At 57.0% G+C, this 20,709-nt stretch overlaps 4 protein-coding genes across 8 annotated transcripts; 1 reads left to right on the top strand and 3 right to left on the bottom strand.

The window, feature by feature from the left end:
• The first annotated feature begins 270 nt into the window (after positions 1 to 270).
• Positions 271 to 2,758, top strand: plekhj1 (pleckstrin homology domain containing, family J member 1). Its single transcript, XM_018731025.2, has 6 exons — positions 271 to 747; positions 933 to 1,000; positions 1,399 to 1,465; positions 1,788 to 1,878; positions 1,971 to 2,034; positions 2,121 to 2,758. The coding sequence occupies exons 1-6, from the start codon at positions 654 to 656 to the stop codon at positions 2,196 to 2,198; spliced, it is 462 nt and encodes a 153-aa protein (XP_018586541.1). The 5' UTR covers positions 271 to 653; the 3' UTR covers positions 2,199 to 2,758.
• An 87-nt stretch (positions 2,759 to 2,845) lies between these two features.
• Positions 2,846 to 4,878, bottom strand: tpgs1 (tubulin polyglutamylase complex subunit 1). Its single transcript, XM_029249060.1, has 2 exons — positions 4,570 to 4,878; positions 2,846 to 4,258 (listed from the first exon to the last, which is right to left on the bottom strand). The coding sequence occupies exons 1-2, from the start codon at positions 4,869 to 4,871 to the stop codon at positions 3,718 to 3,720; spliced, it is 843 nt and encodes a 280-aa protein (XP_029104893.1). The 5' UTR covers positions 4,872 to 4,878; the 3' UTR covers positions 2,846 to 3,717.
• Positions 4,879 to 5,036: 158 nt separating this feature from the next.
• LOC108921361 (inositol-3-phosphate synthase 1-A-like) lies at positions 5,037 to 10,424 on the bottom strand. 2 transcript variants are annotated; one of them, XM_018730826.2, is made up of 11 exons: positions 10,272 to 10,424; positions 9,241 to 9,368; positions 8,654 to 8,815; positions 8,411 to 8,540; positions 8,085 to 8,278; positions 7,841 to 7,990; positions 7,075 to 7,293; positions 6,615 to 6,779; positions 6,410 to 6,523; positions 5,919 to 6,136; positions 5,037 to 5,539 (listed from the first exon to the last, which is right to left on the bottom strand). In XM_018730826.2, the coding sequence occupies exons 1-11, from the start codon at positions 10,297 to 10,299 to the stop codon at positions 5,380 to 5,382; spliced, it is 1,668 nt and encodes a 555-aa protein (XP_018586342.1). In that variant the 5' UTR covers positions 10,300 to 10,424; the 3' UTR covers positions 5,037 to 5,379. The 2 variants fall into 2 exon arrangements, with proteins under 2 accessions (XP_018586342.1, XP_018586343.1); XM_018730827.2 differs by having other exon boundaries at positions 7,075 to 7,290.
• Positions 10,425 to 13,425: 3,001 nt separating this feature from the next.
• LOC108921416 (RNA polymerase II elongation factor ELL-like) lies at positions 13,426 to 19,928 on the bottom strand. 4 transcript variants are annotated; one of them, XM_029249049.1, is made up of 13 exons: positions 19,508 to 19,928; positions 17,451 to 17,495; positions 17,134 to 17,255; positions 16,726 to 16,889; positions 16,385 to 16,635; positions 16,060 to 16,181; positions 15,854 to 15,944; positions 15,434 to 15,755; positions 15,161 to 15,193; positions 14,750 to 14,837; positions 14,477 to 14,648; positions 14,316 to 14,360; positions 13,426 to 14,222 (listed from the first exon to the last, which is right to left on the bottom strand). In XM_029249049.1, the coding sequence occupies exons 1-13, from the start codon at positions 19,643 to 19,645 to the stop codon at positions 14,106 to 14,108; spliced, it is 1,710 nt and encodes a 569-aa protein (XP_029104882.1). In that variant the 5' UTR covers positions 19,646 to 19,928; the 3' UTR covers positions 13,426 to 14,105. The 4 variants fall into 4 exon arrangements, with proteins under 4 accessions (XP_029104882.1, XP_029104883.1, XP_029104884.1 ...); XM_029249050.1 differs by having other exon boundaries at positions 14,750 to 14,816; XM_029249051.1 differs by lacking the exon at positions 15,161 to 15,193.
• Positions 19,929 to 20,709: the final 781 nt, after the last annotated feature.

Below are 20,709 nucleotides of genomic sequence, written 5' to 3'. Positions count from 1 at the left end.
TTTTGAGTGTAATAATATAACGCAGAGTCGCTGTGCAGCGCTACTAAGATGCGTTGCTTAAACAGTCGCTTTCGCGATGTCTGTATTTCAAGTTCTGTCGTAGCTGAAGAGACACTAGTCTAGTTAACGTGCCTCAACGCGCAGTTTTCCCTAATAACAGTCCAAATGATGTTGTAAGTTATGTGTGGGAATATATACAGAGGTCAAGTCCGATTTCACACAGTATAATTCGTCACCGGCAGGCAGACAGTCAGTCAGTCAGTGTATGTCTGCGCGGCGGACTGGGTTCAGCCTCAGTGTCGGCGGGGCGTCCGCCTCCTTCCAGGGGGTGTGGTGTGGGCGGACGGGTTTGGACGGTCGCAGCAGGGCCTCTCCGCACGCACCACTTGGCTCGGGCTGCGCGCTAAAAACACGCAGGACTGAGTGAGTCTGGGGACGTGAGAGAAACGGACCGGAAGACACGGAAATCAAATCGGCTCCGGACCGCCCGTGGCGGCGCGTGCTGAGCGAGCGAGCGAGCGAGGGAGGGAGAAGGTGGAGGAGCCCCCGCGGCGGCGGCGGCGGCGGCGGTGGTGGTGGATGCGCTTCCTCCGCACCCACGACCCGCACTACTTGGCTCCGATCGTCGGCGGAGAGCGGCGCGCGGCCCCGCGATGCGCTTCAACGAGCGCGAGCTCGTGTCTTTGAGCCGACAGCCGTCCGAGAGAGCGGCCGAGCTGGGCATGAGAGGGCCCAGGAAGGGCGACGGTACGGCACGGTCCCGATCCTTCCTAGGCTAGAGTCCACTGGGCTGCTGTGTCTGTGAGCCTCGAGGCTCTGGGGTCTCCCCCTGCGGCCTGTGGCCCCTGGCCCCTGGGCTCGCTCATCAGCCCTTGGTGTGACTCATCCCTCATTCACTCTCCCTCTCTGTGTCTCCGTTCCTCCGCCTGCAGTTGTGAAGAAGCGCCTGGTGAAGCTCGTCGTCAACTTCCTCTTTTACTTCCGCACGGATGAGGAGGAGGTAAGGGGGGGGGGGGGTCGAGGTCCGAACGGTGGCACAGCGAGTAGCACTGCTGTCTCACAGCGCCTGGGTGGTGCAAGAGGACGTGGGTTCAATCCCCGCTCAATCTGTGTGGAGTTTGCATGTTTCCTAGGTGCTCTGGTTTCCTCCCACAGTTCAAAGACATGTTGTTCAGGTTCCCCCTTAGCGTGAGTGAGAGAGAGAGAGAGTGTGTGTTCCACTGATGTATGAATGAGTGACCAGTGTAAGTAGTGTATCTAGCAGTGTAAGTTACCGTGGTGAATAAGGTGTGTGGGCTGGTAACACTACATAGAGTTCATTGGAAGTCGCTCTGGAGAAAAGCGTCTGATAAATGAATAAATGTCAGTGTAAATGATGCTGGACGTGTGTCTCCGCAGCCGCTGGGGGCCTTGCTGCTGGAAGGGTGTCGTGTGGAGCGGGAGGATGAGCAGGCCTTCTCCATCGGTGAGTGCGGCCGGACGCGACCCCTTTCCTACAGCTTCCTCCAAACGAGAGCTCTGCTCCTATTGGACAAAGTCTCTCTGCACTTCGCATCTGACACTTTTCTCCAACGTGACTCGCATCGTGAGCTTTGTAAGCTAAACCACTTGCACCGATTTACTCATTTGTTCGGTAACCTTACCCTATCAGTCCACGCAGCTGCAGGGGGATTTGAACCCAGCTCCTTCAGATTGCAAGGTGTCAGCTCTCTGAACGAGGAGCTGCTCCTACTCCGTTTGGTCAGCATTTTACAATGTGTCTCTGTAACGAGGTGTTTGCGCTCTAGCTTTCCTGGACGAAGCGGAGAGGAAGTACCTGTTTGAGTGCGACTCCAAGGAGCAGTGTGTCGAGTGGATAGAGTCCATAGTGAAGGCCAGGTACGAGTTGCCCTTCCACCACGTTGTCCCTCAAAGCGGGACGTCCTTCTCAGAGACTGACGCGTCCTTCTCTCGATTGTCCCAACCTGTAGTTACGAGTTCATGCGGAAGAGTCTCATCTTCTACCGTTCCGAGATCCAGCGCATGACGGGCAAGGTGACGAGACCTTCCGGGTCCTTCTCTCCTTCCTCCATGTGGAACTGCGTTGGTCGGTTTGCGCTGAGTGTCTGTCTCCCTGCCAGGACCCCCTGGAGCAGTACGGGATATCGGACGAGGCCCGATTCCAGATCAGCAGCATCTCTTCCATCCAGGGGACTTAATCCTGGGAGTCACCCCCCCTCCACCTGCGTAGCACTGCACCAGCAGGGAGTGTTTCCTCTTACCTTATCACACTCGCCTGTCTTGCATGTTTATGAACTCCTCAGAACCTCGTGCCCCGAAGGCACTTGGGCCCACAGGGTGACGACCTCAGACTACTGCGGGTGTCACGGTCACCGCTGAGCTGAAGACACCGCACTGCACTCTGAGTATCACTGTGATCCACTCTTTGTTTTGTGAACATCTGCAGCCCTGAGTCTTTCTCTTGTTCCTTTGTTACGCCCTGGGGCTGTAATACTGTAGCTTATACACACACACATCCACATTATTTTCTTAAGTCTTTTAGTTTTGTTTTTACCTTGCATTCTATTGGGATACTGAGCGGCTGTTGTGCTCCAGCAGCCTGGACCCTTGTGGTTTTTACACTGTACTGTACCGTGGTATTCTGCGCCGTGCCTTTTTCTCCAGAGCCAGAGACGCAGCAGGCGGTGCCTTCGCTCAGAGCACAGCGCTCCTTCCTGTGAACTCACCTAAAGGCAACAGCGCTTGGAAATTTGTTTGGAAATAAATCTTTATGACGTAACTAAATCATCAGCTTGTTGACTCATTTTACTGCAGAGTGAAAAACAACGGTCGTCAAAAGCAGAAGAACGTCTTGCGATATTGATTATTGAACGATCTGAGGAGGCAGGAGGCGAGTCTCAGTCATCCACTGACTGCACCTGGAATTTGTGGACAACAGGCATATTTCCTAGAGCGGGATTCCTGTCCTCGCAGCCCTGGGCCTGGAGGAATCGCTTTGTTCCCACACCCCACAAGCATACAGCGTAGCCCACATTCTCCTGTTACAACACACCCATGTGAGCGCACACGCATCCAGCTACTAATCTGGAACCTCATCGTGGCCCCCCGGCAGCCGCAGGCACACAGGAACCGGGTCCCGTCCCCGCACGGTATTGGGGCACTGCATGAAAAAGGTTCATCATTTACACGGTGGACACTTCTGCGGCACCCTGTCCTGCTGCCAACACGGCAAGGTAACACCACAGGTTTCCATGGCACAAATGACAGGCGACCAAAACACGCAGAGCTCCAACCGGCTCCTGAATTATTCACCCGTTCCCTCCAGGAATGAGGCAGGACGCCGCAGCGGTAGGGGTGAGCAGGACAGAGAATGGAAAAAGCTACCACAATGGCGGGTTCGCCACTTAAACAGAGTGAGGAGTGTGTGGAGTGTGTACAGCGGCGGTGAATGGTGCAGGTTCCACTTAGAAAACACACAGAAGAAACTGTCATGCTGGCTGTCTGGTCTTTGACGCGGAAACACAAACACATGAAACAATGAAGCACAAGGAGAGAGAAGGCGACTGCAGTCACACGAACATGTTCTCACACAGGTGACACATTTGCACTTTCCTTCCCGTCGCAGAAGCGGCGCAGCTCGGGTTCCGTTCTGGTGCATTTCGACGCTCGGAGGCGACCCGCACGCGCCGCTCTAACGTGTCCCTGCTGCGCGGTGTTTCAGGACACGGTTTGAACGCGGGCGATGAAGAGAGCGGCCGCCGCCTCCTCGAACTCCCTCGGGTCCATGGTGGGTCCCGCCCGGCCTTCGTCAGGGTCGCGCGCCGACGCCATCGCCTGCGCCAGCGTGCAGGGCGCGATCTTGGCGCTGGCCTCGAGGTAGCGAGCCGAGTCGGCGCACCGCGGCGTGTCGAGGGCGTCGCGCAGCGCCTCCAGCACGGCCTGGCACAGCGCCCTCTGGGCAGGCGCCCCGGAGCCGCCGCGCACGGCCGAGTAGAGGGAGCGCGACCGCCTCACGTAGTCGGAGAAGACGGCGCAGGTGAGCACACCCTGGCGGAAGAGCTCGAAGGGCACGGCCTCGTGCTCCTGGCACCGCACGCGCCGCAGGAGGGGCGCCGTCGTGGACGCGCGCGCCCCCGCCTCGGAGCACAGGGACCCCAGGAGCTCCGTGTAGAGCCGACCTCGAACCCCTCCGGCGGGACGCTGCCCGGGGGGCGTCAGGAGCTCGTAGGCGAGACGCACGTTGTTGTTGAAGGCCGATCTGCGGAGGCACACGTGCGATACGCGTAACGCATGATGTCGTGTGAAGGGTGCGTGCCTGTGCGCGCGCAACTGTTGACACCACCGACCGCTGCAGTGCGCTACTGGTCCTGACACGGTAAAACGGAGCCGCGTCGCGTCACCTCACCTGGAACAAAGAGGCTCCCGAACTGTTACTACATACATAGTAACTCCGTTTGTCTCAATGAGGAACGAGCGCGTCTCGGAGTCCCGCGCACTCGAGACGAGTCGCCGCCCAGTTGCCATGGCAACGTGACCTGTTTTCTGGATGCTTCCCGTGAAAACACCCACCTCTGCGAGTGATGGGCGAGGCGGAGGTGCCAGAGCGCGCGCTCCAGCCGCTGCTCGTGCTGCTCGTGCTGCTCGCGCTGCTCGCCCCGCTCGCCCCGCTCGCCCCCGCCGCGCGCCGCCGCGCTCTCCGCCTCCGCCGCCTCGTTGGCGAAGTGCTGCGCCAGGAAGCCGAGCGGGTCCTCGGGCCGGAGCTCGAGCAGCCGGAGCAGCGCCCCCCGCAGCAGCGCCTCGGCCCCCAGCTGCGCGAGCAGCTCCCGCTGCGAGTCCCGCGCGCTCGCTCTAGGGCGCCGCTTCTCCGCCATGGCCGCGGCAGTGGGGCGGAAGTGACGTCACGGGAGGCGGCGGCGGCGGCGGCGAGCCGTTGGCAAGGCGACCGTGAACACGACCGGCGTTAAGAGCGCGAGACGACAGCGACGGGAACCCCGCGACACGAGAGCGGAATAAAAGCAAGGAAAGGGGGCGGGCAGTGCCTGTGAAGTGCTTTTATTGTCTCCGTGAGGCTACAGTAACGTCAGTCTGTCTCTGTCTCTCTCACACACACACCTGTCGCGTTCTACAAGTTGCTCTGCGCTGTCAACTTACACATTTTAACAGATTAAAACTAGACAAAAACTGGTAAAAATAAAAACAATTTTTAAAAGTGTGACGTGTTTCTAACCACAATTCAATTTGCTATTTGCACTGAACTCCTAAGATTAAAGCCAAGTTCAAGTCCAGTGATGTGCAGCGTTTCGCAGGAATAGACACATTCTCCTTCTTATGAATTTGTTCGCCCGCAGTCTGGCTCTCCTCTCCTCTGCTCTCCTCTCCTCACACTCCATTGGTCAGGGCAAAGTGGCCTCCGTTGCACCGCGCAGTGATGCTCTTGTGGGTTGCCATGGGAACAGGCGCACAGTCAGGAAGCAGGAAGCTTCTCTGCATCTCGTGTTCCAGCTGCATGTGGTTCTGAGGGGGGAGGCCCAGGCAAGCCCTGGAAGGGAAGCAGGCCAAAGGCACACTTCTCAGTTTTCCCACAGGAGGGTCACAGAACTTACAGTGCTGGGCCAGCAGGTGGAGCAGCGGTTAGAGCTGTTGTGTGAAGGGCCTGAGTTTGAATCCCACCTCCTGCTGCAGTGCCCTTCAAAGCACGTAGACTGAACCGAAAGAGCCAGAAAACCCCACGGCACAAACGGGCAGATCAGCGTAAAGTTGATTATCTACCGCAGTGCTATGCATCGCACGGCCCTCCGCTCTCAGTTCACCTCATTTTCACTTGTTGCTTTAGAAGCACAAGCAGCCGCTTTAAGACGTCTGCCTTCAATTGTAACAAAGACGAATCGATGGGGTACAACCGTTTTTTTTGGGCTCACCTCATCAGGTTTTCGATGCAGGTGCGCTGCCGGAAGAAGGAGTTGATCACGGGGGCCCCCTCGGGGACCAGAGGGGCCTTGCACAGGTAGCTGAGCACCGAGAGCACGCTGTGGAAGGTCTGGAAGTGCGGATCCTCCTCTGTGCAGAAGGTGATACGCTGGCACAGCTCTGTCAGGATGACCAGGTCCAGGATGATCGGGCTGGCCAGCAGGGAGTCCTGGGCAGAGGGAAACGTTGCCTTTCAACACACACACACACACCACTCAAACTGAAAGGGCTGGTTACACACACACCTCCCTTATTTTGTGGTGCTCATTCTCATTCTCACTCCCCCCCCCCACCCCCAATGTGCTGGAATGAGGCCCCTGTCCCTCAAAGCTGCTGAATCCCTCCTAAAGGAGGGTCTGAAACCCAGATCTCTCAGAGGAACTTCTGTCCTCATCTCCTGACAGCTCCATGAATGAGTCCAAGACCATCAGTTTACGCTGACCTCACAGGTGTTGTGCATTACGATGGTGTTGGTCCCGCCCATCATGATCTCCGACGTGTACTCATCCATGGCTCGCTTGCTGTCGCCCACGTTGGGAACGTACTTGATCACAACCTGGGACAGAGACAGGCACCCTTTCGTTCGTCAGCTTGACTTCTACACGCGTCTTCCACGCCTCCCGTTTCTCTAAGGACACGATACTCACACAGTGGTCCGGCTTCTCGCCAGGGGCATAGAGCACGTTGTTGGACCGCACCATGTCGTCCACCACGTTGCTCTTGGAGATCTCCTTGGAGCGGAACTGTTGGGGCGCCGACAGGTTCCGCCCGTCGTTGTTTCCCAGGTGGTTGTAGCTGACAATGGAGGTGGGCTGTTTGTCACACATGTGGGAAGAGGGGGGGTTGAAAAGGAATGCTGCCTCTGTAGTCTGCAGACACAATCTGAGTGTCCAGATACAGGAAAATGAAGGTGCTGCTTCTTAACGTCACCATTAGTATTATTATTGTTCTTCGTTTTGCTGATTCGTTCATTTTGTCCTAAGCGACTGGCAAAGTCCTCCTGCTTACACTGATTTACCCAAGTGCACAGCAGGGTCCTTTCCAGGTGCTGGTGAGAAGAGACTATGGAGCGTCTCATGTGGTCACAGCGATCACACAGCCCCTCACCTTGAGTCCCGCACTGACCAGGAAGTCCACGAGGACGGACTTGACCTTGGTCTGACCGGACTTGAAGTCGTCTCCCCCGATGAAGGCCCCCTGCTGCATGGCGAGCTCCACAACCCCGGGGACGAAGGTGTTCTGGGGGGAGCCGTTGATGTAGGCGCAGCCCTCCTGGATACTGGCGACCGCAAACAGAGTGGACGGGGACACCTCGCTTCCTCCCTGCTGGACAGAGGGGGTGCGAGAGACTGGCGAGCCCAGATATGCACAGGGAGCCTTAAGGTTTTTGACAATGTTTATTACAAGATGTTATTAAAAGAGAGAACTGATGTTATTACTATGGAGGAAAAGTGTTTGAATACTGAGGTTCACAAGAGACACTTGGGAAGATGGACAAATTAATGTGTTTTGCTGTATGGTCACCAGCCTGTTGCAGATGCTTTTATCAATGGAAATTTTCAGTTGTCGACTTTTCACTCATTCGCTTTGGTCCTTTGTTGATTGTACTGGAAAGTGATCCATCTTCTTACCTGAATTTACTTTCATATTACAAAGATGTCATAAAATGGGCAGTGCATGACACCTGATGGACAACAGCTCCCAGTAGGTCCTGACTGCACTCAAATTCAGTCTGCTTCCCTCTACATGTCAAAGGTCAGACTGTACAGTCACACTTACTGCTCTTGTGTCTCCTTTGTCCAGACAGGAGATCCACAGCTCCACATTTCACCATTCCCACCCCAGGGGGGGTCATGCTGAGGTCAGAACTCACCTGGATGGTAGCCAGCAGGGTGGCGGCAGTGTCATTGACTCCGGGGACGATGTCGCACATGCGCTCAGTGTTGGCTGTCCACAGCACGATGACTTTGTCCACACCGCTCTTCTTCTTGAAGTCACGGATGTCCTTGCGGATCTGCTCCACCTGTGGTGGAGGGGGGTGTGGGGTGAACCCAGGTCAAGGGGACAGAAAGCAAACAGGAAGTCGACTTCACACCGACGACACTCCCGCGGCCCACCTGCTCCGCTTTGCTCCCCATTAGAACATTGTCAGCTCTCTGCTCCTGATTGGCTGCGATGAACTCGGGGATGTAGATGGAGGGCCGGGGCTTCAGTTGCTCCATGTGGGGTCGCAGCTGCTCCTGCAGGGCCCAGTCCAGAACCTGGGCTCTTTCCATGGCCCGACCCAGGTCCAGGGAGGAGATGTCCCAGCCTGCAAGGAGTGCATGCTGAATGCAAGCTGGACGTGAAGCGCCAATCCCTGAACGCTCTTTTTGCATCCAGTAAACTGGAGGGATACACCAGGGAACTGAGAGGATGTAAAACTGTGGTCCCTGCCCCTCACCATCAAAGACGATGTCGTTGGGGTGCACCATGGGCAGCAGGTCCCGGAAGGGCACGTTTACCTCTCCGTCAGGCCCCATCCCCAGGCACACGGTGGAGGCTTGGAGCAAAGAGCCAAAGTAATTGGCAGTCTGCGTGCATGAAAAATACCAAGAGCAGCAAAAGTCAGTTGAGTAGAAGACAATGGGAGCAGAGAACACGTCACACACAGATTTGGGCTCCACGGCCTCCAATTCCCACCCACCTTGACGCCTGTTCTGGTCCTCCAGGACAGGCCCAGCTTGTTGGCGAGGACAGCGGCCGTCACCGTGGTGCCGTTATTCCCCCCCCAGCCGACCAGCATCACCCCCAGCTTTGGAACGGAGCGCTGGGTGCGGAAGGTGAAGCGGGTGGTGCGAGGAGTGACCTGGGGGCAGAAACCCAGGGTGAAGAGTTCAGTGTCATTAGTAGATTGTGTCAGTGAGCAACGCAGACGGGGCCCCTGCTTCATCTCCCTGTGTTTGTGAGAGAGAGAGAGAGAGAGACAAAACAGATGCCCTGGTTGCCACGGCAACAAATCAAAAAACACACACACACACACACACACACACACACACACACACACACACACACACACACCCTTTTTTATGGAACCCATTTTGGGTTCTCCCTAAAAGTGGTTCTATAGTACAGTGTTAAATTGGCAAAAAGTGTGTAAGAACCCAGATGCAGAAGGGAGTGTGACTGATGAGATGGAGAAAGGGATGATTGATGTGATGACTCATGTGATGAGTGTGAGCTGCCAGCGCCGTGCCCTGTGCGTGAGGTTTGCAACATGCCGGTGTTCTTTACCGTGTACGTGCCTCTGCAGCGGGACACGGTCGCTGTGTGGTACGAGTAACGGGCCTCAATGTGCTCCTCGGTGTACTTCACGTCGGGGCTCTTTACCCGCACGAAGTCGCTGCCGACGGGGCCTCCGGCTGAAACATAATCACGCAGTAAAAGCAAACCTCAGAGGACAGTACAGTGCTTTCACACCTCTTACTGCATCTGCTTCTTCTGCAAGCAAATTGTGTGTCTACTGGCTCCTCCCATGAACACCCCCCCCACCCTGAACGGAAAAAAAAAAAAAAAAAGAAATCCTATAGTAGTAACTATTTTACCACAGAGATAGTTTTAAGCCCCCTCCGCTTTAGAGTGACACACTGACTGAGTCACCGGTGTGTAGTGAGTGAAGAAAGAAGTTATAACAACGGAAAACGGAACACGGGTGAAAGATGAGCCGTTTTCTCTTCTTTCTGGTTTCGCGGAGTAAAGCATCACTCATCTACCCTTCCCTTCGCTCAGTCTCCAGCTACACCCTCATTTGCATAATATCCCAGCGAGGGGCGGAGCTCCAGAACTCAGCCTGGCGCCCGGCTGTCAGTCAGGGGCCGCAGGGACCCCCGCAGGGCCTCATTCCAAAGCTCACAGGAAGCACCACAAGTTCGGCTTCGGACCCCTTTGGCACAGCTTTCCTAGGAGGAGCGCCGCACGCGACCGCTGTCCTCGCGCCCCCGGTCGGCAGCAGTGATTGATTGATTGATTTGTGAGCGATCGATACTCGGTGTCATCAGCACTCTGTGGAGGCGGACCGCCAGCTATCGAACATCTTCCCACCGCTATAACGGCTGCGAAGGCACGAGACTTCACCTCGCCGTGCTTTTACCGCACATACTCCAACGTCCACAGGTGCCCCGCCCTGATCATTTTTTGAGCACATAAACCGTATTAATAAAGTACCGTCCTGTGCCGTGCGGAGGAGACCGAGGCAGAGCGAGAACGTGCTAGAATCAGAATGTACTGGAACTCTTCACCCGGACGGAAGGAGACACATGACCCACCTGGAGCGGCGTCGCTCTCGGGTCTCATTCTTGGAATCGCAGGAGATGCAAGAACTTTCGCCGGGTTCTGTTGGGCTCTTCTGGGTTCTTCCCCGCTCAGTCCGTGTGGACCCGCTGCGCGACCCGACTTTATGCGAGAGGGGGCGTGTTTATGCAAATAAGGCCGAGATTTGGGGTTGCTTAAATTTGCATAAATGCCGGGCACGCAACCGCACGCCGGATGCGTTCAGGACAGGGCATTGAAATCAGATGGGCTCCGGGGGGACGTGACCCCCGGAGCCAAACGCGGACGCGCCGTTTGGACCCTTGACCGGGCGCGCACACACCGTTAGTGGAGTATGAGACCCCCCCACCCCCCACGATGGAAAATTCCACAAGTCTCACTGCGCTTCGTGTCCCGTCTTGGGACCTGTTCACTTTGTGCGTGTTTTTTTCTCTTTTATTAACTCCAATTAAAAATAGAAAGACTATATCAAGACACAATTTGCAAAAAAAAACAACCACAATACCGATATAGCAACTCAATATACTGAAAACTTTGTACTCAGCGCAGTACTGCGCGCTTCTCCAAAGTGACGTGCACTGATTATTCTACAGTGTCTATATTTATAGGTATCATAACTGTCCTTCTGTTACCCTCCTGCTTCGCTCTGTTGCTTTTACCTCGTACTCGTGTCTTTTTCTTTTTTATTCCAAGGCTGCAGCGCAAGAAACATGTCACTACAGTGTTACACTATAGCAAACTACCTGGAGTCATTCACGTGTCTAAACAGCAGAGCCACGTGGCAGTCCCCACACACCAAGCGGGGATCGACCCCACACCCACTCGGCCCGTCCAGGTGCTCTATCTAATGACACACGAGCTGGGCGCGTGAGCACTGGAGCGAAGACGGGGAAACGGGAGCTTTCCAGAACACTCCACCCCATGGGCAATGATCGTGAAAAGCACAGCGGTCACGTCACGCGTGTGCATCGCCGTGCATGAAAAAAGAGGGTTCGGGTTCAGCAGCAGAAATGGGCCCGGTGTCGAGGACCGAGCAGAAAGCACTTTCTGGAAGCTTGAAGACGCTTCCAGAGGAAAAAAACCAGAAAGAGCAGCAAAAAAAGGAGAAAACAAAACACGCTCTGTACTGCACTGGGATCGCGCGAAGCCACGCCCACGGCTTTGCGACATCAATCACTGAGTCACCGCCGTCGCCCCGCCCCCTCGTGGAAAAAACCCACAGCGAGACACTGCGCGGAAAGTTCTGGAAGACTGAAACCCCGTCGGTGCGAGGAATTTTCCGCGAGGCATATCAGATGTTTGCGCTGCGGGGGGGCATGTTGAACACAGGTGCCGGGGGTCTCGAGTCCCTTCCCGCCGCCCCCTTGAATGGGTGCAATAGGAGTGCATGCAGAAGGTGACGCGGGTGGGGTGTGGAGTGTCCACGGGGCTGGGGAGGGGGGGCCGCACGGTCTCAGTGTGGAATGCAGAGGGGGGTCCTGCTTGTCCTCCCTGCCTGATAGGAGTGACGGGAGACAGAGTCCTGGGTTGCCATGGCAATGAGTCGCGTTTTCACACCCATGGTTCTTCTCCAACACAGCGATCGATGGGCTGTTGGACTGGTGTGCGGAGGGAGGAGACCGCGACACCCGACCGGTTGCGTCGCGACGACCGACGCGATGAGTGGGGACCCACCGGTGTTTTTCCACGGCGCCGCGAGCGACGGGCCTCGGCCGCTGGCGGCGCTTCCCGCCAAGATGTTAATCAGCGGGACGATAGGGGCCCGAACAAAAGGAGACACTTGGACAGGAGTGCTGAGCGAAACGCACAAATCTGTGTTTTCAAAGGACCCGAAAAGTTTCCACCGACCCCCCGCTGAGCTGCTCTTCCTACCCGGACGTTTGGGTTCCGCTGAGGAAACGTGGTCACCGAGGTCGCGGCGGCCTTAGGCCAGCTGAAGCTATTTGACCAGAAGGAGCCCTGGGCCCCCCCTCTGAAGAACGGGGGGAGGGGGGCACCGGGAGAAAGGGCTTCGACAGACAAAGTGTTTCCCGCTCCACACGCTGCGCACGACGCCGTACGAACATTTCCGTACAAATACGGCACGGTGTCGTTTTCCGTCAAAAAAGAACCGTCAGCGCAACCATTTGTGACTCGGAGCGTGAAATAATCCCGCGGCGGGAAGAATCTCGGACGAAACGACACACTTTGCTTCGGTAGCCGTCGTTTCAAACGTGACCCTTGACTGTTTCTACCGCTGTGTCACTTAGCGTCTAAGCGAGTCGCTCGGGGGGGTTGAGGTGGCAGAGGCCACGTTCTTAAGCACCGCGCCACCTGCTGCCCGCAAATCAGACGGCAGCTCTGACTGAGCGTGTGAGTGTAGTGTTGAGCGTAGACCCCGTTGTTGACAGCGTAGCCTTACACTCCGTGCGCATGCGATTAACTTCCTGTACGGGACACGGTTACCGGAGGGTGCTTTACCGTGGTGCTTTTACTCAGCTCGGAGTCCAAGGACAGTCCGTTACGCTTTGAACGGCTGCCTTGCACTGGCGTGCGTTTCACCTATTCCTCAAATCACCTGTCGCAACAGAAGTGCCCCTCCCTGCCGCCCGCCCCCGCGGTCACCTCTCCGAGGAGGTAAGGGGCCGCGGGATCCGGGGGACCGATGAGCCGAGTCCCACGGCACGAGGGCGAGGAGCCACCAGGCGTGGGCACGGATCGCGCCGGAGACGCTGGAAGAGAGCACCGGGGGGCTCAGCAACATTTTTCACTGCAGTACTTGAGCTACTGCGCCCCCTGGGGACAACATCCAGAGGAACACTTCACACAAAATGTATTTTCCCATAGGAGTAAAAGGAGTCCAGAGGGGAGCGGACTGAAGGAAGCCAGTTCTCCTCCAGTCCAGCGGGAGCAAGAAGAGCGCCATCTTCAGGCACCACACGCTCACTGCGCTTCCGGCCACGGGGTTCCAGATGACGGCAAATTCTAACCGAAAACTTGGCACCGGCTCCTCGCGCAGAAACGCCGAAGCTACGAATTTTCACGCACATCGACCTTTTTTATTTTTTAGTGCATTTCAACTTCCCTTCCTGACCCGCTTTCCAGCATTTATGTTCGCAGGGGAGTCGACTGCCTGTATTTACCCTGCGAGTCCATAGGGGGCAGTAAAGAGCAGCACAGAGGATTCAACTCCCTTCCACGGTGTTTACGGCTCCTGCGTGGTGTTCCTCGTGCTGCAGGATGAGCAGGATGAGCAGCGTGGACAGGTTTTTGGGCCCTACTGGATCAGAGCTCCGAGTTCTGCTTTATTTAATACGACTCGCAGGTTTTTACGCAACATTTAAGGATTTTATTTACTGTTGCATAGCGGGAAAAAGTAACTGGACTTACAAACAAATTGAGTTACAGACAGTTGTGTTTGTAAGCTAAGGAGCCGGTGCGTTCAAAACAACCAAAGACTGAAATGTGTTTGGGTTTTTACATCTTGTAACACAAAAATTAATGAGAAAATATTATCCTATGCAATTAAAAAATGAACAACTGAACTCCTTAAATGACCATATGCTGAGGGTGCAAAAATACATTTTTGTTTTACACGAAGGGATCGTTTCAGAACTTTGCTTTGCTCTGAGCCCCAAACCCTTAACTGAGTGAATCCAGGTGGAGACGCCAACTGGACAGAAAAACCACACAAGTAGAAAACAATAGATAATAATAATAATAATAATAATAGTGGACTGTTCTTCTCAGAGGCTCTGGCGCTGAGTCTTCGCCGGGTGTCGGACCGGTCCGTACCACAGCCAGGCGGGACCGGACTCTCGGTGCCGGAGGTCAGACCTGGGGTCCTGACCCTAGGTCCACCCGTGAAGCTGTCGCTGGTCGAACTCGGCTATGAGCTTCTTAATGTGCGCCAGCTTCCTGTGGAGGAACTCGCAGCGGCTCTTCTCCTGGCTGTATGTCGGGTTCGCCTGCGGGGGTTCGAGAGGGAGTGGGGGTGAGCGATGGGTCCCGAGTCCAGCAACTGCAACCGGTTCGAGAGCACGGGCCCTGTGGACGCCCACCTTCTTAATGTTGCGGTACTCCTGCAGTATCTGGTTGTGGATCGTCTGCAAGCAAAGAGAAGCAGAGGGTTCAGTTCCTCCGAACGCGCCGCAATCCCACGATGCGCCGGCGCGCTCTTAAAGGGGCGGCGCCACACACGGCCGCAGGGAGGCCCCGGTACCTCGTACGCGGCGGTGCCCGGCTGCAGCTGGCGCAGCTCCGAGTCGAGCTCCGTGAAGCGGCGCGTGACGCCCTCGATGTGCGCGTGCAGCCGCCGGTACTCGCTGTACTCCATGTTGAAGTCGCTCTTGTATTCCTGCCGCTGCGCCTGGGAGCGCACCGTCCTGTACTTCCTGTAGGGGGCGAGGACAGGAAGCGGCACTCGGGGTCAGGAGGGCAGCGGGAGCACAGAGCGCCTCTCAAAGACACCGACGGCACCGGAGCAACGCCTTACTGCAGGTAGCTGGGCTTGGGCGCTGCGCCCGAGGGCTCGGCGGAGCTCTGACACGCCCCCTTGTGGTCTGAAAGACAGCAGGGCCCCTCTGGGATGAGGACACGTGAACAAGTATTTTTTGGATCACATGTCAAAGCTCCTTGAAGGTTCTCTCTATTAAGATATATTACATCATTGCTATTATGGGAAATATCACCATTCCATAAGTAGAAATATGTTTCATAATCATAAAACACAAGTAAGCACTAAGGTCACGTATAATGACTTTGGCCACTAGAGGTCGCAGCAGTGCTCACTGTGAGTTACAGCCACACTGGTATGTTGTTGTTATTATTATTATTATTAGCTAAAAATATATCTCATAATTTAAAAAAAAATTGATTGCATTCAAATTTCTTCCAGTTGATGTACCTGCACTTTTAGTATTATTCTCAGAGTACGTCCCTGTGGAGAAAAAACAACAGCTAAACGAACGAACAAACAAGCAAAAGAATAAGCAAGTGTGAAATAAGAACTGAGGTGAGTGACAATGACATTGGCCACTAGGGGTCGCTGTCACCCAGCAGCAGTGGTCACCGGGAGTTATAGCCACACTCAGTTGTCCCCCCTGCTGACGGGGTTCTTCCTTCCCCGGTCACTTTAATTGGGACGACGGCGACACAAACTACGCAGGGTGGAACATACCGGATCGGAGCGGAAAGTGGGCGGAGCCTCGACCAGGCGGCGGTGGGCAGAGTTTCTCGGCCTTAACGGCACGCGGGTCTTCGTGGTCCTTCCTCTTGTGAGCCGAGTCATTGCTGACGTCGGACAGCGGGTCGGACGAGCGCGTGACGCCCGGTAACAGGATGCGTGAGACGGTCAACTTGTCCTCCACCCACACCTCCCCCCCTTCTCTCCTGCTGGACATGCCCAGCTTGCTGTTGACAGGCCCCGCCCCTTTGCTGGCCAGGTGCGATATCCTGGGCTTTTTGTTGGCCAGAGGGTCCTGGAACTCCTTCGGCCGTTTCTGGAGGAGCGACAGCAAAGGACGAGCGTCTCACCTACAGTCACCAGCACGGCGAACAAAGGGTCGAAGGGGCCGACCCGGCATCCCGGTAAGCAAACCTGGGAAGGTGGCAAGTCAGTCGGGTCCATCAGGGGGTCGGGGGGTCGCTCGCAGGGAACGGGAGGGGCATTCTGGGACTGAGCCGACTTCCTGCAGGTGTGACAGGGACACGGACACTGAAACGACACGGTCATCGCAGCGGGACGTCCAGAGCAGTCCTTGCTCCTCTCGTATTCTGTTGACGAAAATCGCCGTGGAAACGCACCTGAGGAGGACTCTCTGGAGCAGCTGCCGGTCCCCCTCGGTGTAGCCGGGCCAGTCCTTGCGCACCTCGCCGAAGAACGCGTCCTTCAGCGTGAAGGTGCTGTCCCTGTGCAGGGTGGACACCTGGGGGACGAGCACCACGTGAGCAAGTTGTCCTCGCGCTCACACGTCACACACGCCAAAGAGACCCGCGTGGCGAGAATGACAGGCTGCGTGGCGTCGACAGGCAGACCAGGGGTGTCGGTGCAGCGCGTGTTCCTCACAAGCGAACCCGAGTGGCTCGCAGCTTGAGGGACACGTCCTGTGCGACTTGGCCGAAGACCCACCTCCTGCAGGAGCTCGTCCAGAACGTGCCTGTCCTGAGCCGTGAGGCCGTCCTTCTGCAAACGCTGCACCAGGTCGGGTTTGCGGTACGGCTTCAGCGCCAGCAGGTGGGCGAGCCGCTCGCGCAGGGGTCGCGACCCGGAACCCGCGCTCCTCTTCGCGGCGCCGGACGACACGACGGGACGTGACGGCTGCCTGCAGGGGGCGACGTGCGACACACCCGGCGCGGGTTTCCAGATTTGCACCTGCTTTCCTGCAGAGAGTGAAGGGCTTGTTTAAGAACACGGGGCGGGGGACGGGGGACACCGGGGCGGGAAGGTTGGGCGTGGGGACGGGGCCTCACCCAGGTACCTCCTGCCTGGCTTGATGACGACGGCGCCGCGGCTGCGCGTCTCCTCCTCGGACAGCATCATGCTCTGCCGGGCCTTCTGGTACGAGTCGTCCGTGGCGCACACAATGATCTTGTGCTGGATCCCGCCCGCACACTCCAGCCGGACACTCCCTTCACTGCGGACGGGACGAGACGGGGGACACGCCCACTGAAACGCAGTAGCTCACCGCACAGCTTTCTCTGTCCTCGGTCCACTTTGAGTCTTCCCGCATTAGAGCTGGCACGAACCAGTACGGCTGGATGGGTAAGACCACGCCCACACACACCACGTAACAGACGTATAGACCCGAGCTTCTGTAAATATTAAGAGCGTGTGTGTGTGTGTCTGTGTGTGTGCGTGCACCCCTGGGCGACTCTCACCAGGTGACATACTGCTTGATGCACTCAAAGCTCTCCTGGGGGTTGTCCTTGCCCACGCTGGACAGGTAGAAGACAAACGTTTGTACCTCCCCGGGACGGCCCCTTCGCGGGACGTAGATTTTCTGTGGAAAGAGAGGGGGTGGCAGGGCAATCTCACCATGTCCCAAAGGATATATGTGTGTGTGTGTGTGTGTGTGTGTGTGTGCGCACATGCACAGGGTGGGGGTGACGGGCCAGTTGGCTAAGGGTGCAGCAGTCAAAGAGCGTCGTTTCTGTGCGAAGGACTGCACGCGACCTGGTCAGCAAGTGCTACTCACCCCCTGGTTCCCAGAGAAGCGGATCGAGGGCTGACCACGTGGACCCTGGAACATAGGACACAGGAGGACATTCAGAGGCGGTCAGCACCAGAAACCCGTGTTGCCATACCCCCTCCCGACCAGCTAAGAGTGCTACATGGGGGGTGGGATTCTTGACCCAGGAAGATGGGGTTCAGGTACAACAGGCTTGGAGAAACATGTCATGGTGACCATGAACTGACTATAGTAACTGACCAATCGACCGGCATCGAGGTGAAGTCCCACCCCCCATGCTGGATGTGAACATCGTCTGGGGATTTTGCCAACTGCATCAAACTCTCTCACTCTGAGTGTGCGGCGTTTCTCTAGCATCACTGTTTCCATGGCGACCGGCCATCCACACCACTGAATCGACACAGGGTGGCCTTGACTACTAGACTGAGTGTTGCGGGGAGTCCCCCCGCCCGCGCCCCCCATCCCCTGACGCAGTGGGCGGCACACTTCCTCCGAATCACTTATCGGGAGATGCCGCTCAATGAGATACCACGTTACCATGGCGATTACTAGGTCCACGTCCACCGAGTGGGAGACGCTCCCCTGGGCTCAGCCTAAAGCAGCTGAACCGAGGACCGTCCCGCCATTCAAAGCACTCATTTCCTGTGAGGACCCGGTGGGTCCACCGGCGTCATAAACGGGGCCTGTCGGGACCACAAGCCGGAGCACAGAGGTGCATCACGCGGTCCGACCGCTGCTGACCGCAGCTGTGACCGAGCGGTACCGATGGGACTCCGGACAAGCAAACCAACAGGAAGAGAAGTCGGGACTCGAGGCGAGGGGCCCCGCGTGACCCCGCACCCTCTCGACTCCCCGGCTACCCGCTCTACTTCTCCGCGAGCGTCGGCCCATGGTGAGAGCGGACACACTGCGCTCGCAGCGTAAACAGAACACACACACGTGCCACGGAGAAGCCAGGAACAGCGGCCAGTGACGTCATCCGCCGAGTGCATCCCAACGGCATGGGACAAGAGGGGGCGGGGCATGCAAAATAGAGGGCGGAGCCACTGCCAACTTTCACATCCAACATAGAGGTGGGGGCGGGGCCATCGCCTACAGCCACACCCACATCCTCACCCACCTCCTTGTCTTGGTTAAAGCAGCAGGAAGCTCCTCCCTTTGGCGGCGTTCTCCTGTCTCATTCCGGGACCTCTAATCCCAACAAGTCTGATAAGCGGGGTGTTGTGGGCGGGGTCAGGGGGTGGGGTCCAGGCCAGAGGGTTAAGGGCTGTAAAAAAATCTAAGTGACTCTTTGGTCTCATTCAGGTCCTCCTACATCTGAAATAAAATCAGACAAAGAAGGCAGGTGGGACACGGGGCGGTTAGTCCTCCTCCTTCCCGTCCAACACGGAGTCAGGTCAAAGTCCTCAGACCCCCAGGAACAAGTGACCGAGCAACCGTGTTGGCCACAGAAGAGCCTGCAGATGAGATCGGGGTGGGGTGGGGTGGGGTGGCGTGGGGGTGGGGTGCCTAGTTCAGGTGGAAGCAGACTGGGTTTCAGACACGGAGTGTACGTTCGCCACCACTGTACGTGGAATTCTCTTTCTCTCTCTCTCTCTCTCACACACACACACACACACACACACACACACACACACACACACACACAGGGGCTGCCCATCGCGCCGACACACTCCGCAGTGGGACACTGACACACTAACTAACTAACTAACTAACTAACTCTCCAGGTGTCACACAAAACTCTGTCCCGCTATTCGGTCCCCCAAAGGACACAGAGCCTTGCCTGAAAACTCCGGTAAAGACGAGTAAAACGAGGTGACGGGAGGCGATCGGAGCGAGACAGTCATCATTTCTCATTCATCACTTTCCCGACGTGTCAGTCATCGTCCCGTATGTGGAGCTCGGAGGAAAGACAGAGTGTGTGGAGTGTGTGAACACACGGGTGAGCACGGACACTGACTGTATCTGTGTGTGTGTGTGTGTGTGTGTGTGTGTGTGTGTGTGTGTGTGTGTGTGTGTGTGTGTGTGTGGGGGGTGATACGTTGTATCGAAACCCTCCTCACCCCGCCGCTCCGGTTCTCCTCCACGGACCTCAGCGCGCTCTCGGTCAGCTTCACGTGCAGCACAGACACTCTGCCCTGCGTGGACGTGGACGTGGACGTGGACAGTCCGTAGCGATGCTCCTGCTTCAGCGCCGCCATCTTCCTGCCATGGACCCCCGCCCCCGACACCGACACCGACACCCCCGGACGGGTCCTCCCGCCTTCGCCCCCCCTGCGAGGGAAGCGGAACCGCGTGGAGAAGCGCGACTCCCGTGCGCGTCCGCGTGCGCGCCTCGCCAAGACCTGAGTGCGCGCGAGTGTGTGGGTGAAAGAGAGAGAGAGGGTTGAGGAGTGTGTGTGTGTCACTCGCAGTGACACTGGGTGTGTTTATCAGGAGCTGTCAGTGGAAACGCGCTCTGCTGCGTAATCGTGTGCGCGCGCGCGCGCGTGCGGAACAGCGGTGCACCCCGCTGCTTCCTCCACTTTGTCGGTAGTTGTCAGGAACCACCTGCGGCGGGACACGGTCATGATTAAAACACGGCTTCGAGTTCCCTCGGAAAAACGCTCTCTTTTGGGACGCGAGGAGCTAATGGCGTCATTGTGACGTCACGTCCACCTCACTGCGTGACGGACTCGAGCGAGACCCTGTGTCACAGGCCGTGAGGTGGTGCGCGCTCCCGACGCGCGCCCCACGCGAAGGCGGTGACGCTGTAGTCCCGGGAAAAGAAAGAGGACACGAGGACAGGAATGTTAATTAGAGAGAGAGGCAATTAGTCCAGTTGTGGATAAACCGTGACAACAGGCCAAACCGAAGCGGAAAGGAGGCCTCGCCAGGTTGGTAGGAGTGTGAAAAGAGCCTCCAACGCGGTAAAGTCACGGTTTCAGTTGACAAGCCCTGGGCCCCGTGCGCGTGCGCGTGTGACCGGGAGCTCCTCCCCCCCCCCCAGCCGCTTCCGTTCGCCCCCGACGGGACGCGTATTTTCCCACAGCTGCTCGAACCCCGTGGGCAGCAGACAGGTGTGCTCACCACGCTGGCGCTCGGGGGGGGGGGGGGGGGGGGGGGGGGTCGCACCGTTCGCGGCGCTCATTCGCCGAAAGTTCCTCTCGAGAACCCGACTCATTGCCACGGTTTCCGTTGGAAAGTCCCCGGGAGAACCAGAGCCCTGAGGGCGGGTGGGGGGCAGGTTACGGTGACACAACAGAAATAAAGACAAGTAGGCCAA

This window comes from Scleropages formosus, chromosome 25 (assembly GCF_900964775.1).
Source record: "Scleropages formosus chromosome 25, fSclFor1.1, whole genome shotgun sequence".
Lineage (NCBI taxonomy): Eukaryota > Metazoa > Chordata > Actinopteri > Osteoglossiformes > Osteoglossidae > Scleropages > Scleropages formosus.
The sequence above is the reverse complement of the archived record's forward strand: the minus strand, read 5'-3'. Positions and strand labels throughout refer to the sequence as shown.